At 38.5% G+C, this 17,460-nt stretch overlaps 1 protein-coding gene across 1 annotated transcript in view; it reads right to left on the bottom strand.

Annotated features, from left to right (window-relative positions):
• Ptprz1 (protein tyrosine phosphatase receptor type Z1) overlaps positions 1 to 17,460 on the bottom strand; it is a 130,687-nt gene that overhangs the window by 53,753 nt on the left and 59,474 nt on the right. Inside the window, exons 10-11 of the mRNA XM_038319429.1 lie at positions 5,473 to 5,657; positions 4,334 to 4,460 (exon numbers count right to left, since the gene is read on the bottom strand). Coding sequence (XP_038175357.1) covers positions 4,334 to 4,460; positions 5,473 to 5,657 — 312 coding nt within the window. The remainder of the gene's footprint in view (positions 1 to 4,333; positions 4,461 to 5,472; positions 5,658 to 17,460) is intronic.

Raw genomic sequence — 17,460 nt, 5'->3', positions numbered from 1 at the left:
CCATTTAAATGCAGAACTTAATCAAATGAGGAAGTTAAAGAAACAATATAGAAGACTGAGTTTTCCTCAGATAGTGAGCGAGTACTGGAGATCTATGAAAACATGAGGGCAATTATAAATTCCCTTATTCATCTCCCATTTGAACAAGATCAATAAGCTATACAGCATTTAGAAAACAGCTCATTTTATATAATAGCAGATGAATTCAATCGTCTGTATCACGGCCAACAGCATGGGAAGGCACTGATCGGAGCTACAAAACACTCGCCAGGCTAAGACATTCCAATATTAGCCACAAAAATAACAGAATCCACTAATTAGAAAGTGACCTATTTTGCCACACCACAAGGCGGCATCGCTGTCCAGCGTGTGCCACATGTACCACAGAATCAATATCGAAGCTAGTGAGAATTGTAAGTAAGCAAAAAGAGAAGCAGCCTTTAAAATCAGGGGAGAAGGTTTAAGAGAATTAGTATTTTCTTTATAATTAATAAGAAACCTCCAAGCTTGAAATAAACTGATTCTTGACAGAGACTTTTCGATGGGCGTCGTTAGGGGACAATATACCCATTAAGTTCATTATCTTGTGTTCTTACGTTTATCCAGTCAAATATCACTGTATACTAAAGCACCGTTACTATACAAAGTGTTTTCGGGGTCTAAGACATCCGTGGAGATTACATGGTAGGTCCAACCTAGCGTCCCGTCATAGAAATGTTCAACAGTGCCCCGATCCTTTGAATAAATAGAAATTAAGTCATAATCTTTATTATTCTGTACATATGAGAAAATACTAGCACAATTAGCAATGTGTCAAGATAGACTCACTCTAAACACAAAGCACCCAGAGATAACTCATACAGAAGACGTTCATTTGATCGTTCTCATATGCAACAATCATCTCAAGATGAAAAAATAAACAAAAATATTTTAAAAAGTTGGAAAATCTGGCATAGTAAGCAGTGTAGGATAGGTTATAGTAAGCAGCTAGTTTCTTATAAATGCCTTGGAATCTGCTTTATGTACAGAGATGGGAGTGCTATATATAACTAAAACAAGATAATTAGGTGAATATACCCAATATAATTCATACTAAATGCACCAATTATATAATACATTTTGGTCTATTTATATGTGCCTGGCTAACCTGGACAATGTCGCTTTAATGTGGGAAACTTTAGAGAAAGTTGTTGTTCCCTGGAATATCATGACACAGACTATAACTGGTCAGTTCCTGCATGTCTCATCTTTAAATAAATTTGGCATTGACTTTCCATTTAAGAACAAACCAATCTTCCAACCCACAGAGCCAGCTGGCCTGGGCTCCTAGGAGCTCACGGTGGTTTCTGGACTGACAGCTAGGGAGCCTGCATGAGACTGACCTAGGCCCTCTGCACAGTTGTGTAGCTTGGTCTGTTTCTGGGGCTCCTAGCAGTGGGATCAGGGCCAGTCCCTGGTGCTTGAGCTGACTTTTAGGAAACTATTCCCCATCCTGGTTTGCCTAGCCCAGCCTTGATGCAGGGGAGGAGCTTGGTCCTGCATCAACTTGATGATCATGCTTTGCTGATGCCCATGGGAGGCCTGCCCCTATCTGAACAGAGATGGAGGAGGAGTGGACAGTGAGAGAGCAGAGAGGAGGTGGGGTGTAGGGGGCAGGGACAGGGGCAAAGGCAGGGAGGAAATGGGAGGAGAGAGGAAAGGGCAACTGAGGCCCCGTGGTTAGGATATAAAATAAATTTTAAAAAAATTAATAAAAGAAAAAGAAAAAACAGCAAGCCAATTTTGAAAACAAAACTAAATAAAGGTAGTTGGGAAAAATGGTTATTATAGCGGCCATGAGGTGTAACATTTAAAAACAAGCACATCCCATGAACAAGTCGCCAACTATCAATGGGCAAGGGCTTTGTGGTATTTGGTTGAGAAGGAAATGCACTATGATATTTAACAGTCGCACATTCCTTACAGTTAAAAAACGGTCATACGATGTGATGAAACATGCTCATTGTATGGCCTGACATTGGCTTACACTGCTACAGCCTTTAGACAATTCAAACAAGGCGTTTTCCACTCTGTACATAAAACATCGCTGTGCTACAACTATTAATTGACACGAAAAGCTTGTAAAGACTGTAATGACTAGAATCATGCTAGGGTTGGCTGAAGAGTATCCACATTTATGGATGTTGATATGCATTTATGTGAATATGCATATTGTGAAGTACACCCATACATATGTGTACACACACACACACACACACACACACACACACACACACACACACACACACTTCAATTCCAATACTTGAAAACTACTTTTAGCAATAAAGGGAAAACTACGTAAATCTGAAATTGTTAAACTATGCCTATGTCTTGATTTGTCTATTGCATATGTTCAAGATCAAAAGAATTTTTCTTAATGTTTAGAAAGGGTGCATGCAGATAAACACAATTAGAAACATGTTTGCTTCTGCAAAAATAAGATTGGTGCATTAAGGAAGCAAAAACATGCTCCAATCAAATTATAAAAAATGGAAAAATATTTAAAGTATACTTCGAGATGCTTCATATAGATATTTCAAAATACCTGGCATAATCCTAGGGTAGAATATACTTACTACATGCTTTGAAGGCTGAAAAGGAAATAAATATAAATGAAACCATGTCTTTAGTAAGTCTAAAATAAGTCTCAATATTCACTTCTATTTGATGATTTTTACAAATTGAATAGATCTTGTTTTTCTTGTTGTATGAGTATAAAATATTGGCATTAATAATAAAAGTACGGATTACCTTATATTAGAAAAAAAATGATTTGTTTTTCTACCCTCTAACAGAAAAGGAAATTTTCTGTGTTCGAAAGGTTATAAAGTCAGTTCTATACTTATGCTTTTGAGAACACTCCACACTGATTTCCGTAATGGCTGTATAAGTTTTCATTCCCAACATTAGTGGATAAGAGCTCTGTGGTGGTTTGAAAAAAATTGGTCCCCTTAGGGAGTGGTCTTATCAGGAGGTGTGGTCTTGTTGGAGGAAGAGTGTCACTGTGGGGGTTGGATTTGAGGTCTCCTTTTGCTCAAGCTATGCTTAATGTGACACACAGTTGCTTCGATTTCTTATGGATTAAGATATAGAACTTTCAGCTCCTTCTCCAGCACCATATCTGCCTGCCTGCTGCCATGAAGATAGTGGAATAAACCTCAGAAACTGTAAGCCAGCCCCAATTAAAGTTTTTCCTTTATAAGAGTTGTTGTGGTCATGGTGTCTCTTCACAGAAATAGAAACCCTAAGACAAGTTCTTTCCCTACATTCTCATCAGCATTGGTTGTCTTAAAGAAAACCGTTTTGACTAAGGTGAGATAAAAATCTCAAAGTGGAGCCGGGCGATGGTGGCGCACGCCTTTAATCCCAGCACTCGGGAGGCAGAGGCAGGCGGATCTCTGTGAGTTCGAGACCAGCCTGGTCTACAAGAGCTAGTTCCAGGACAGGCTCTAAAGCCACAGAGAAACCCTGTCTCGAAAAACCAAAAAAAAAAAAAAAAAAAAAAAAAAAAAAAAAAAAAAAAATCTCAAAGTGGTTTTAACTTGTATTTCCATGATGGCGAAAAATGTTGAACATTTACTAAAATAGTTATTGGTCATCTGCATGTCTTTCTTTTCTCCTCCTTTCCTTTCTTCCCCCTCCCTTCTCTCCTCTCCTTTGAAAGCCATTTCTTTAGTTCACTGTCCTATGCAACACGTTTGTATTTACTGTGACACTATTCGTGACAGCAGCAAATGGGACCAGCCTAGCTGTCCACCAGTAGATGAATGACACAAGAGAACTGAAGTCAGTCATTACATAAAAAAATCATGGCATTGTTGTAGAACTTGGTGATGCTGTAAAGTACTGCACTGAGCTAAGTAACAGTCAGACCCCGAAAGACAAATACTATATTTTATCATTTACATGGAATTCTAGATTTTGGCTTTCGTATATGTGATGAGGTAGGTGGGCACAGGTCATCAAGCTAGAAGGGAGTCCATGAGAGAGAAAATAGAGGTCTTGAGTGTCGGGGGAAAATAGAATAAACATGGCATGAGAGCAGAAGGGTGGCTTCTGGGGGTAAGAATGGGACCAGTGGGAGGGGAGCAGAGGGGAGGTGTGGGAAGACCAAAACAAGTATGTATGTATGAAAAGGCTATAATGAAACTCATTACTTTGAACGCTAATAAAAAAGACACTTTATAAAAACACCCAACAAACAACAAAGACCGAAGAAAGCACATGTGTCCCCTGTAATCAAAACAGGCTCATTTGCTCAGAAAACAGAGGGGTAATTTAGGAAAGCACTCACCAGTGTCCTCAGTTGGCATGTCAACAATCAGCTGGTCACTATACTTTCCATATAAGCCATTAGTGCATATGGCCACTATTTGGAGGACGTAACTCATATTAGGTAGTAAGTTATTGAGAATAGCACCCTAGGAGAAAGACATTAGAAATTATACAAAACATTCTCTTAAGACATTATTAACAGAGACAAAGGGACAACTCTTTATCCTGACAATGTGTGTCTGCATGAGAATGCATGTGTGTGTGCGTATTTCCGTCTCACAAAGTGGTGTCATCTTCTTTATGAATTGTGAGAGGAAATAGTCGCTCCCCAAATCCTCCTCTTCTCCTATATCCTTCTCTCTACATTCCAGAAAAATGAGTGTAAAAGTAGTTAAAACTTATCTGTTGTGCCCATATGCTATCAAACGAACTAATAATGGTAGGGTTTTTTTTTTTTTTTTTTTTTTTTTTTTTTTAAGTAGGGTCCCAGGACATGCCGTCTCGCTGCCTGGATATACAGCCCAGAGACTTTTCTGGTGCAGTGGCGACTTCCCGTACCTGCATCCAGATGAGGGATTATCAACTCAACAACATTGGGCCAACCCTTCCTATCAAATCACAGAAGGAATCCGAGCTGTACTTTCTCTTATTCATGTAATTCATGTGCATGGCTCAGAGGGTTTTTTATGTTATTTTATCCTCAAAATGCTGACAGAGTTACCACTTGATATTTGTCACTAGAAATCTGAAGCAAAGCAAAGGACTTTTAAGTCCCCTACCTTGTTTTTCCTGTGATAAAGTAGAGAATACATAACATGTACAAGGTGAGATTCTCAGGTCAGTTGTGAGATTTTAATTGAAATACTTACTTATTCCTTACATTACCTTATTTATAAGGGAGGAATACACTAATAATGTTCTTTGCTTACATTTTCCGCATGAATCCATCTCTTATAATGTTGCTGACAGTGTCAGTGTCAAGATCTTGTATTTAACTCTAACTACTGGCATAATTTACTATGCCTTTTATTCCCTGGGAACACCCTCATTCAACGTCTACAGTGACCAGAGGCAAAAATACACAGTCATTTGTAAATTCTTACCTTGGAAGCCAAACTATAATGTTATCAGACAGAAAGTAATTCATCTTATAGTTACCAAGTCCTGATAGCCATCTGTTAAAAACTCATGCTTGGTTTGGTCGCTGCCCTCCAGCGGCTGGTACAGAACGGCAAACTTCTCAATCATGGTGTCATAAACAACTCGAGGTCTTTCCCACGTGACCAGAAGACTGGTGTAGTTTTCAGGGTCAGCCTGCACATTTTCTGGTTCTGAGCTGCACACTTCAGGAGAAAAAAAGGAAGTCACTGGCACAACGGTCGACTTCGGGATTTTGTATTAAATAAAACATACTTGGAAGGTTTTTGTTAAATTGTATCTTAGTTCAATAGGAAGTCAAAATATTATCTCTCGTTCCAATTTTTGCACCTAAATTGGATTTGGTAGTTCTTTTCAGAAGAAAAGAGGGCTACTCTGGGTGGCAGCTCTGGAGGGTGGAAGTCCTGCTGTAGGCTCTTTGATTATGATACATCTTGAAGGGACTATGTGTAATCTCACTGTCTGTAAAGGTCCCTTCCTCTGCCCTTAAACACTGCCAGCATTCAGTCACAGGGGTTCCCGCCACAAACCCAACCAGGAACCAAAGTTCCTGCTTGAAACCACTATGTTCTGATTAGTTTCTGAAATATAAGAACGATAACTCCTTTCTCCCTTTTCTTTTCTTTCTCCCTTTTCTTTTGCTGTTGCCTAGAACATGGTTTTGAGAGTAATTGGCATGGACATTCATTGTTAGAAAAAATGAACATAGGGTATCTTCGAACTCATAGTGTCTGTATATGTCTTGTCTGATACCTGATCAATTGATTCAGCATGGGACTAGAAAAACTTCAATTATAAAATATGGTCTATAGCTGGACATTTTTGCTATTAGAGAAACCCTGAAATAATTAAAAATTCCCAACCCATGAAAGCATATCACAACTAAAACCATTAATTCAGTCTTTTTGAGAACTGGCAATGAAATTCTGCATCGGGATTATTAATAGATTAAATAAATAAATACGGGGAATTAGAATATTTGTCTCATATAAAAGTAAAATTGTGAAAAAAACTCAAAATTTCTTAATGTAACTTAAAGATCACACAGAGTAGGAACGGTCCTGATGCTCTGGAGAGTGTACGTACATGGGGTAAATTTGGAGTAACTTACATGGAAAAGGTTAGATGCCACAGACATTTGCAAAGCAGAGGAAGAGAAAAATCTCCCAGGACAAAGATAAGAAATTCCCTGCTGGGACACTCTTCAAAGGACATCTATAGCTACAAAGCTGTGTCATGGAAGCATGTGGGTGTCCTCAATGAGCCACTCATCGTGGGTAAGACACCTGTAGGGATTCTGCCACTGCCAGAAAGGTTTTGCCCTTTCTTTTTTCCCTTTCCTTTCCCTTTCTTTTTCTTCCCCCCTCTAATTTGTAGTTCGTCTCATAAACACAGGAGGGCGCCCACGACTAACAATTCCCTCACAAGTAACCTGACTTCCATACGGTATTGATCATTCGCAAGCAACTCTGTAACTGCAACAGTACATTAGCTATTCACAAAATATTAACATATGCGTTGAATAAACACCTGGGTAAGTATACATGAGTTAGAGATAGGACTTTTCTCCTTCCTTCCTTCTTTCCTTCCTTCCTTCCCTTTCCCCCCCTGCAAGCTGGTAATGTTTTATTTTAAGGATGGCTTGGAGTGAGGTGTTGCTCTAAGAATAAGAGGAAATTTCTTTCATTGTGAAAACTGTGAATTCAGGCTACAAATATGTTTCCAAGTTATGTTTAGACTACACCATATACCTGACACTTCTGTGACTTTTCCACCAGATGGCAGAAGGCCATCAAACCATCCCAGAGCAGCACATCATTGAAAAACCCATATGACCCCCTTCTTCCATCTAGGGGAGTGGATCTGTAGAAGGTGGATTTCTGACAGAATAATTTGTAGATTCTCTCCTCCTAAAATAAATCCGTCTTTTTGGAGAAGGGGAATGCTTTAAAGTGATATAATTTTTATGCTTTTTAAGATGTACTCTGTAAAATGTATTTGAATGCATTCACACAAAGCAAAAATGGCCTGAGAAAGCAGAAAAGTGTTAGTTGAGATCTGCCCAAAGCATTTTTACCTAGCTTCCCTGGCTTGTCTGTATCTGTTTGAGACATTTCAATGGTAACCTTCTGTGTTAATCTAAAGTGAGACTTTTCAAAGAAAAGTTGTGTTTCTTTGCTAGCAGGTTCTCATTTCTTAACTGTCTTAGTTATAAGTCTGTATGACTCTATTAGTTAGTTTAACAGTTGGGGCTTATAGATTTCTCCTTTATTTCTTCATTCCTCTTTCTCTACTCTATGCAGATCCTCTCTACCTTCCTAACCACCCAACTTCATGTTTTCTCTTTTTAAAAATTGTGGAGTACAGTTTGAGTTGACTACTCCTGAGCATGGGACCTGCCTAGGAGTGCAGCTGATATGCCCAGTGTCACTCCATTGAAGAAAATTGGCTTTCTTTATCCTGGCATCTATCTGTTGCCAATAGCTTGTTGGCCAGAGGTGGGACTTCACGCCTGCTCCCACTCCTCTGTCCTTGGATTTGCCTGGCCTGAGATTGCGCAGGTCTTGTGTTCACTGTCATCGTCTCTGTGGGTTCTAAGTGCATCTGCTCTGCTGTGTCTGGAAGACACTGTTTCCTTAAGGTCATGTATCATCTCGGGCTCTGATAAACGTTCCTTTCCCTCCTCTGCATAGATCTTTGAGCCTTGAGGAGAGAGTGTGACAGAGACATCCCAATGAAGGCTGAGTATCCCAACATCTCTTGTGCTCTACATGCTGACCATGTGCAAGTTTCTGTGTTAACTACCAAATACTTCAAGAAAATGTTTCTCCAAGTTATGTTTAGACTACACCATATACCTGACACTTCTGTGCCTTTTCCACCAGATGGCAGAAGGCCATCAAACCATCCCAGAGCAGCACATAAACTATCATTGAAAAACCCATATGACCCCCTTCTTCCATCTAGGATATGGATATGATGATAGGCCATTAGGAGTCATTTTATTGCTATTTCATTTAGCAGAGTAATAATAGTAGCCCAATGACCTATCTAGCCTCAAGTTTTTGTCTCATTGACAGTATAGATATGGATTCCATCTTACGCGGTGGGCCTTAATTCCAAACTTTTAAAAAATGGTGGTAATTCCTGTAACATTTGAGTTACTAGTCTATCATCAGGCACATCTTGCAGGTATGCCATTATTGTAACTCTTGGGGTTCCTAGCTGGGTGAGATTGATGATCACTTTTCTCTTCGTGTAGCATGTGGAATACCTGCAAGTACGTAAATGCAAGCCAGAAGGGATGAAGCTTCCAGTTCAGTACCTGCTAGATTTCTCCGTGCTCTATGACATAAACACATGGTGTCCTCAGCAATAGAATCTCACTGTCAAAATGCAGGAGGGTATTCAGTCTCAATGGCAATTGCCCCTAATGGTTGGGATTTCTATCAGACCCCATTAATGAACAACTCAAAAAATATGTAGCCCATTCTTAATTCTTCGGACTTTTCTTTGGTAGCATACAATGTCTAATTGTGGTATTGTTACCCCCATAATATGGTAACTCAATTTAAACTCCTTTTAAATATGTGTAATATATAAGTAAACTTCTATAGAAGATTTCTATATGGCTATTTAAAAATAAAATTTTCTCTTCCCTGGAAGAACTCCCTAGCCCCATGCCTTACTGACCAACTCACCACTGAAGATATTCTAAGTGAAACACATATATCTTCAGCTTTATTTTAATCAGAACACTATTGTTTTTTTTTTAAAAAAAATCCTTTTTGTTAACTGATAATCAGTGGTTTAGTGATATGAACCTTTAGGTAAGTCTTATTCTTTAATTGTTGAATCAAAGGACACGAGGGGATAAAACATATGGACTTTAGGATGTGTTCAAGAGAAAAGTCTAACTTACATCCGAACACTGTGATCTTGTCAAAGCACTGACTAGATATTTTAAGAAATAAACTAATTGGTCCCATAAATATAGTTTGGTATTTTGACATAAAATTAGGCAATGACCATGGAGTAGATATTGAACATGAACTAATATTATTTTCCTTACTATTGTTCTATTGACATTAGTTATTATTTTTATTTTAGAGTATATGAATATGTAGTGCATGTCTCTGTGTGAAGTCATACACACTGATTGCAGGAATGGGTGAAGTCTAGAAAAGAGCGTTGCTTGTCCGGAGCTGGAATTACACATAGGTGGCTGTGAGCAGATGTACATTGGGGCTGGGAACTGAACCCAAGGCCTCTGCCAGCCTATTAGGCACTCTTAGCTGTAGGTCCTCTTAACTGTTGAGCCATCTTCACCCCCTGAAATTAGTGCAATTCTCTTATTAGAAAGAAGTAAACTATACCAAGCCAACTATCTGGACTAAAAATCAGGAAGTCTTTTCTAGATCAATATGTATTTTGATATCAAACACATGTTAACAAAAATGTAAACAATAAAAGTTTTAATTTTCTTGTATAGGCTTCATCAACTTTACTGGGAGGCCATGTACCTTTCAAGTCATTTCTACAAATTACATTCAATCTGGATCCCAGTCACTCATTCTTTAAGCAATGACGACTGAGAGAAGGAACCTGGTTCATGAAGAACACAGAGCTTTAGAAAGTGCTTAAGTGTTACATACAAGCAAAGGAGCTCCCTAAAAAAAAAAAATCTCCTTGATCAAACAGCCATTTGTGTTCTGGATTAAGAGCAGCTGCAGTCATCCACTCGGGTTCTCAGGTTGATTCTGGTTACTCTTGGCATATGGGGTATCTGTTCTTCTTGCCCCTTGAAAGCTCATCCCTGACATAGCTTTCTAATGCTGACAGTCAGAAAGTTCCAGGTGTCTTTAGTTTCTAACCTCTTGACTTCCTTCAAAGAGAAATGCACAACAAACCAGAACCCAAACAAAATAAAACAAAATAGTCTGTTACTTAGACCAAATAGGGTTGCGTTCATCAAAAGTCCCATGTAAACATTCAAGGTTGCAAAGTGTGTACCTCACGTTTGGCTGGCATAAAGGGCAGTAGTTACTATATGGAAAGAACATTACCACACAAAGAAAGAATCAAAAGATTACTAAGCAAAGTGCTGAGTATTTTGAGAACAACAGAGAAAAAAGAAGAAAAAGAGAGCAAAAGAAATGGAGGCGAAATACAAGAAAATTCTTTGGTTATGAGAAATCACTGTCAATTATGAAAGTAGATTTGCTAATGTATAATTCATGACATTTTTCAGGAAATGGTAGAAAATATCTTGCAGTTCATTGCCTTAGGCTACAGAGTTGAGACACATTATGTTACAAAGACACCCCCAACATGCTCTAGTTCTTGAAAAGCACACTATATTGTATTGCTTTAAATATGTAGATTAAATTTTTTACAGTGCTAGCTAACATTGGAAGTCCATTCATGTGTACTTCAATGAAGTACACTCTATAAGAAAGTATTCTACATGCACGCCACGCTAATTTTGCAAAGCTATACTTCTTCACCGTGATTGCTTGTTTCTCTATGCACATGACAAATGGCAACAATAGCAGTCACTGAGTCTGCAGCTTACTCATCTAAGGCACTGTGGTACATTGCAAAATTTACCTCTTTATGAGGCTCACAGCAGCCCTCTGCGGGGACCACTTTTCTTTCTTTTTTTCTTTTATTTTTTTTGAAGAAAACAAACTATCTATTTTCATTTTACATACCATTCCCAGTTCCCACTCTCTCCCCTCCTCCCATTCCTTCCACCTTCTCCCTCACCCCACCCCATACATTCCTCAGAGTCCTTAAGACACACTGCTGTGGGGAAGGCCCAAGGCCTTCCCTACTATATTTAGGCTGAGCAAGGTACCCATCCAAAAAGAATGGGTTCCAAAAAGCCAGTACAAGCAGTAGGAATAAATCCTGGTGACACTGCTAGGGGCCCCTCAGTCTGCCCCAGCCGTACAACTGTCACCCACATTCAGAGGGAGTAGTTTGGTCTTATGCTGGTTCTTCCCCTGTCTGGCTGGAGTTAGTGAGCTCCCATTAGCTCAGGTAGACTGTTCCAGTGGGTGTCCCTATCATGGTCTTGACCTATGTGCTCATATTCTCACTCCTCTAATTCTTTAACAGGACTTTGGGAGCTCAGTCCAGTGCTCTGCTGTGACTCCCTGTCTCTGTTTCCATCAGTTGCTGAACGAAAGTTCTATGGTGACATTTAAGATAGGCATCAATCTGACTACAGGGCAAGGCCAATTCTGGCACCCTCTCCTCTATTTATTAGGGTCTTACCTGGAGTCATTCTTGTGGATTCCTGGGATTTTCTCCAGTGCCAGGTTTCTTGCTAGCCTCATAATGGCTCCCTCAGTCAAAATATCTCTTTATTTGCCCTCATTTCTGTCCATTCACTATCTCAACTATCCCGTTCCCTCAAGTTCTCCTCCCACCTCCCTTTTTCCCCTCTTCTTCCCTTTCCACTCTCCCTTCTCTCCCTACACCCATGCTCCCAATTTTGTCAGGCAATCTTGTCTATTTCTCCTTTTCAGGTGGGTCTATATATGTTTTTCTTAGGGTTCACCTTGTTGCTTAGCTTCTCTAGGGTAATGGACTATAGGCTTGTTATCCTTTGTTTTACAGCTAGCATCCACTTATGAATGAGTACATACGAACGATGTTCATCTTTTTTGGTATTGGTTACCTCACTCAGATTTTTTTTTAGTTCCATCCATTTGCATGCAAATTTCAGGATGTTATTTTTTTTCTTCTGAGTAGTACTCCATTGTGTAATTGTATTACATTTTCTTTATCCATTTTTCAGTTGAGGGGCATCTAGGTTGTTTTCAGGTTCCAGTTATTACAAATAATGCTGCTATGAACATAGTTGAACAAATGTCCTTGTAGTATGATTGAGCATCTTTTCAGTATATACCCAAGAGTAGTATTGCTGGGTCCTGAGATAGGTTGGTTCCCAATTTTCTGAGAAACCATCATACTGATTTCCAGAGTGGTTTTACAAGCTTGCATTCCCAGCAGGAATGGAGGACTGTTTTCCTTACTCCACATCCTCTCCAGCATAAGCTATCATTGGTGTTTTTTATCTTAGCTATTCTGACTGGTGTAAGACGGTACCTCAGAGTCATTTTGATTTGTATTTCCCTGATGACTAAGGGTGTTGAACATTTCCTTAAGTGTCTTTCAACCATTTGAGATTCTTCTGTTGAGAATTCTCTGTTTAGTTCTGTACCCCATTTTTAATTGAATTATTTGGAATTTTGATGTCTAATTTCTTGAGTTCTTTATGTATTTTGAAGATCAGTCCTTTGTCTGATATGGGATTGGAGAGGCCACTTTTATTCTTCTCTTTTTATAGGTGAAGACATGGTGTTTTATAACATCCACAATGTCATGGCTTTTACATAACCAAGTACTGGTACTGGGTTTGGAAGTAAATGGTCTCTGGTCTTTGAAACCAAGTTATTTACCTGCATGCTTCAATAACTCCTGCTCTTCAATGGGAGAGTTGCTAGAGTGTTAACAGCACAGCATGGTAGTGTCTGTGCTTGGGAGGCAGGGAATAAATATAAACTTTGCCTACTTTATACTTTTACATGTGTAAACTGTTGTTCATAGTGCTTTCTGAAAAGGCAACCTCTATTAAACCCCTCCAGATCAGATGGTTCTATCAAATTCAACAATTCGTAGAATCTACGATGCCCCCTTTACGATGCCCAAATGAAGAGCCTTGCTAAGAAACGGTAGCCTTACTTAGAGGCAGAAAATTAGAGCATCGATGTCCTGGAAAGATGAATACTTAAAGGCTGTTGTGACTGTAAAAATGAATATGTCTGGGATTTAATCTCAAAGTGCACTTAGAAACAGGGAGTCACATGCTTGTCACGATCTGCTACATATGTTGAAAATATGTATTTCCTGCTATACATTTATTAAGAGCAAGATTCTGACAATTTTATCTTACATTTTATTTCTGTTTTTGTCAAAATGAAGATGTTAGATATTTAAAAATGTAGAAAGTATAAATATACCTTGAATATCCAAAACTGAAAAAAAGGTTTAAGAAAATTTCACTAAGTGGTGGAATACTATATAATGGTTAAATGCTTCATTAAAGATTCATTTACTATCACTATGTAAAATTTCTGCCATTATGAGATACAACAATGTCCTTAATTGGAGTAGAAAGTCTGAAAGGATATCCAACAGAGTTCTCAGTGGTCATCTCTGAACGGTGACATCATAAAGAATTTTTGGTGTCTTCTGTGAGCTTACACATATTTTCTTCTTTTTTTGTTTTGTTTTTTTGAGACAGAGTTTCTCTGTGCTTCTATGCCTATCGTGAAACTCACTCTGTAGGCCAGGCTGACCTAGAAATCACAGAGACCCACCTGCCTCTTCCTCCCTGAGAGCTGGAATTAAAGGCATGCACCACCACACCCAGCTCATATTTTCTACTTTAACAATAGAACCAATGTAGGACCTTATTTCAGACTAAATTTGACAAAAATTAAAACCTGAATTCCACCCTAAATTGTTGTCAAATTAAGTTTCAAAAAGAAGGGAGATAAAGCTTTATTATCAAAAAACCATCACAGGGATATGCACAACAAATTAAATAATAATAATACTTACTGAAATGCAAACAGAATTAGAAAAAGAGTTGTTTCAGCTGATAAGCAAATGTTCCATTTCTACACAGAAATCCCTTCTCAATTGCAAACAGAGAGCAAACACCTCAGTTTTTATTATAAGTTCAGCAGATGCAAAATATTATACAGTAAGAATCTGAAAGATTACTATATAATTATCTTCATACGCTAACTATACATCACTGTGGAATATAATAATAGTTTTACCTGAGTAGTGACAGAGTTCAAATAAGGAACCGCATCTGTTGGTTCACTGTATCTGTTTCTCAGTCATGAGGAAATGATTTCTTAATTTTATTATGACACAGATATTGCTTTTAAAATTAGAATCTTTCCTTGAAGCTGTCTTTAACTGAGAATCTGAAGAATATGCTACACATTCTTTTGAAGACTTTGAGCATTTAGCAAATTTCAAAGAACGTTAAATAAAGAGGAACGTGGCTTTGATCTGTCTGGAAATCTAAAGCCACTCATTCCTTTGGTGCCTGGTGCCAATAACACATGCTGTTTGTAGCCCCAAAGGCTAGGGAACAAGTGAACTGAGCGTATTCTTTAATTCACTCTTGTCTTCCTCACTTGTCAAGAGAGGAGAAGGCTTGCCCCTAGCAGGCAGGGACTGTCCTTTCTCCCGAGCTACAGGTGACAGTGAGATGCTTAAGGTAGAAACCTAGCAAGAAAGTGAAGCAGGTGCATGAAGAGCTCTGAAGCAAGGCGATGAAAAATAGCATCACTGCTGACAAAGGACAGGACAGTTCAGCAGGGATGGAGAAAAGGCATGTTGAGTAAGACAGATGGATTGCTAATTATTGATAATGTCTCATATTAAATAAATAATGTTTGACTGATAGCAACCATATAGGTGAAACGGGTACAAAAAAAACAGAACTGAAATTTGGTAATAGGCAGATTTCATTGCAACCTCAAAACCACATCTTATTTTTATAAACTGAAGCTTTAAAATTAAATGCTATGTAACCAAAAAAGAAATAAAAAGGAGGATGCTCTTTCACTCCTGTGGCATCTTGGTAAACAGAGGCCCTTAAAGCAGGTAGCACTCTAAGGGGTGGGTATGGGAGTGTGTAGGATGGTCTCCAGGACCTGGGCCGAGGTAATTCGTTCATTGAGAAGAACCCAAGAACTACAGGAGGATGAAGGAAGCAGCTGAGACTCTGCCAGGGAGACAGGACAAGGGGTAAATCAAATGACCAGAGGGCCAGAGCCTGGATCTCAAAGACACAAAACTACAGTAAAAGTTAGTACTGGCTCAATATAAAGCAATAACTCTGTCTAAGCAATTGTCTCAACTGCACATAGATGTCTGTGTGAAACAAAAATAGGCTATTCTGGAGGGTTCCTGGGAGAAGGGCACCGACCAACAAGCATACTGCCCAAAGAGCCTGTGGGAGAACATTTTTATGGTAGAATTTATTTTAAAGTTTGCATTTGGACCTCCCTCCAATTAAATAAATTAATCTATTTTTAACAGCCCCCCTCTTGTAATGAGTTCTGCTATTTTAACTATTTTGGAATAAGGTTGCAAATATGTGATAATTATCACCCTGACAGTTATAACAATGCTGACAGAGAGCTGTGGGGTAGTGTGACAATACACACGCACAGGCGAGAGGAGTAAGACTGATGTCCATATGTGTCATCTGAGAACTGCCTGCCTTCCTTGATAGTCCGTTAACATGCTTATTGTAACTCAGAACACCGAATAGTGTAGGGTGAATGTAGTGTCTCTGTTCAATCTTAGGATAAGCAAAACCCTCAAAAGTCAATACGTTTTTAAAGTTTCATGTTTTTAAGGACATTAATTTAAATTTTTTTTAAAAGTTAGATATCTTTGAAGGTATTCTGTAGAGTAGAAAGAACTTTGGATGACTTTAAAGTCAGAGACATCTGAGTTCAAATACTGACATCACCCCTTACTAGCTGTGTAAACCTGGACAAATCATTCAGTATCAGCTTCCCAAAATGCAAACCACAAAAATGTTGGCCAGCATCATGAACTGGGTGATATGAGGCTTGAGTATAATGCTCTCTGGTTCAAGGCAAGGTAGTGTTATACAAAGTTGGTAACTATCATTGCTTATTGTCATTATTACTAAGCTAAGCCTTTAACTTAATTATGGAAACTATATTGTCCCATGCTAATTCAGAGCTACAGGTGGGTTACACATTAACAGGACAGAGTTTATCTATCAAGGATCACCATGATTTTATTATATGGAAGCTTAGTCTTTTGGATGTGCAGTGAATATTCAGTGAATTGAAGCTTTGGTTTACCTCAGAAAGACATAGAGATAAAAGATGTAGTTATTGCCATCCTGGGCTTAGAGTGCAATGAGATAGCTATAAACCCAGGCAATTGCTATAGTCTGGTCATCAATAGCAACATCTAGTTGGGTACACTGTATGGAGTTCAGATGAACATTGTTAACCTTGAACTCCATTGTTTTTGATGACACCTGAGAGTAGTACTGTTCATGAAATAGATTCAGACAGTGTGAGGAAAAGGGTCCCACAAAACATGATCTCTGAGAGGAGGAATGTCTTGTTTGAGTTTGCGAGAACAAGGGGCAAGCAAAAGTGTGAAGACAACAGTGGCGGGGGAAGCACGCTGCACAGAGGAAAAGTCTTCAGTGGACTTGTGAGGCGGTGTCTCCCTGGTTCAGAGGAGGTTTGGAGCGAGGAATGAAGCCTTGCTGAAGATGGGTAAGCACAAAACATGCCTTACATCTAATCACAAACTCTGACCTTAAACTTAAAGAGTTGAGGAACCATCCAGAGTTTTAATAAAATATGATTTAAAGTATAATGGAAAAAGCAATCATATTTTAAATTTGATATTTAGTCTACTGTATTTTGGAAAAGGAGTTGGTTCAGGTTCATTCTCTCTTTTCTGATCAATTACATATTATTCACTATAAAATTATTGAAGTAATTGGGATGGCTAGCAGAAATATGACTAATTTTATCACTTTAGACAATTTTAATTTGAGTGCTAATGTCAAACTAAATAGAGTTATTTAATACTGTTGTTATTGGTTTTTACTCTTGGATAAAAACACTTCTAAATATCCCATTAGAACAATAAAAGTATGATTATTAACTATTAATTTAAAAAATTAATTTTAAATTAAACTAATATTATTTGTGACAAAACATTAAGTGCAGGGCTGAGATAAAAGAGAATCTAGTTTGGAAGGTCTTAATTTCCCAAAATGAAGGCTACTTCAAAGATTTCTTCATAGATGACTACTCTCTTGAATAAACAGAAAGGAGCAAGTCAGAGATTCTTCTGGTCCTGCCCTCTGGACATCTGTAATGG

The sequence above is a fragment of the Arvicola amphibius genome, chromosome 2, assembly GCF_903992535.2.
Source record: "Arvicola amphibius chromosome 2, mArvAmp1.2, whole genome shotgun sequence".
In the NCBI taxonomy this organism is placed as follows: Eukaryota; Metazoa; Chordata; class Mammalia; order Rodentia; family Cricetidae; genus Arvicola; species Arvicola amphibius.
This window is presented reverse-complemented; position numbering and strand designations above follow the sequence as displayed.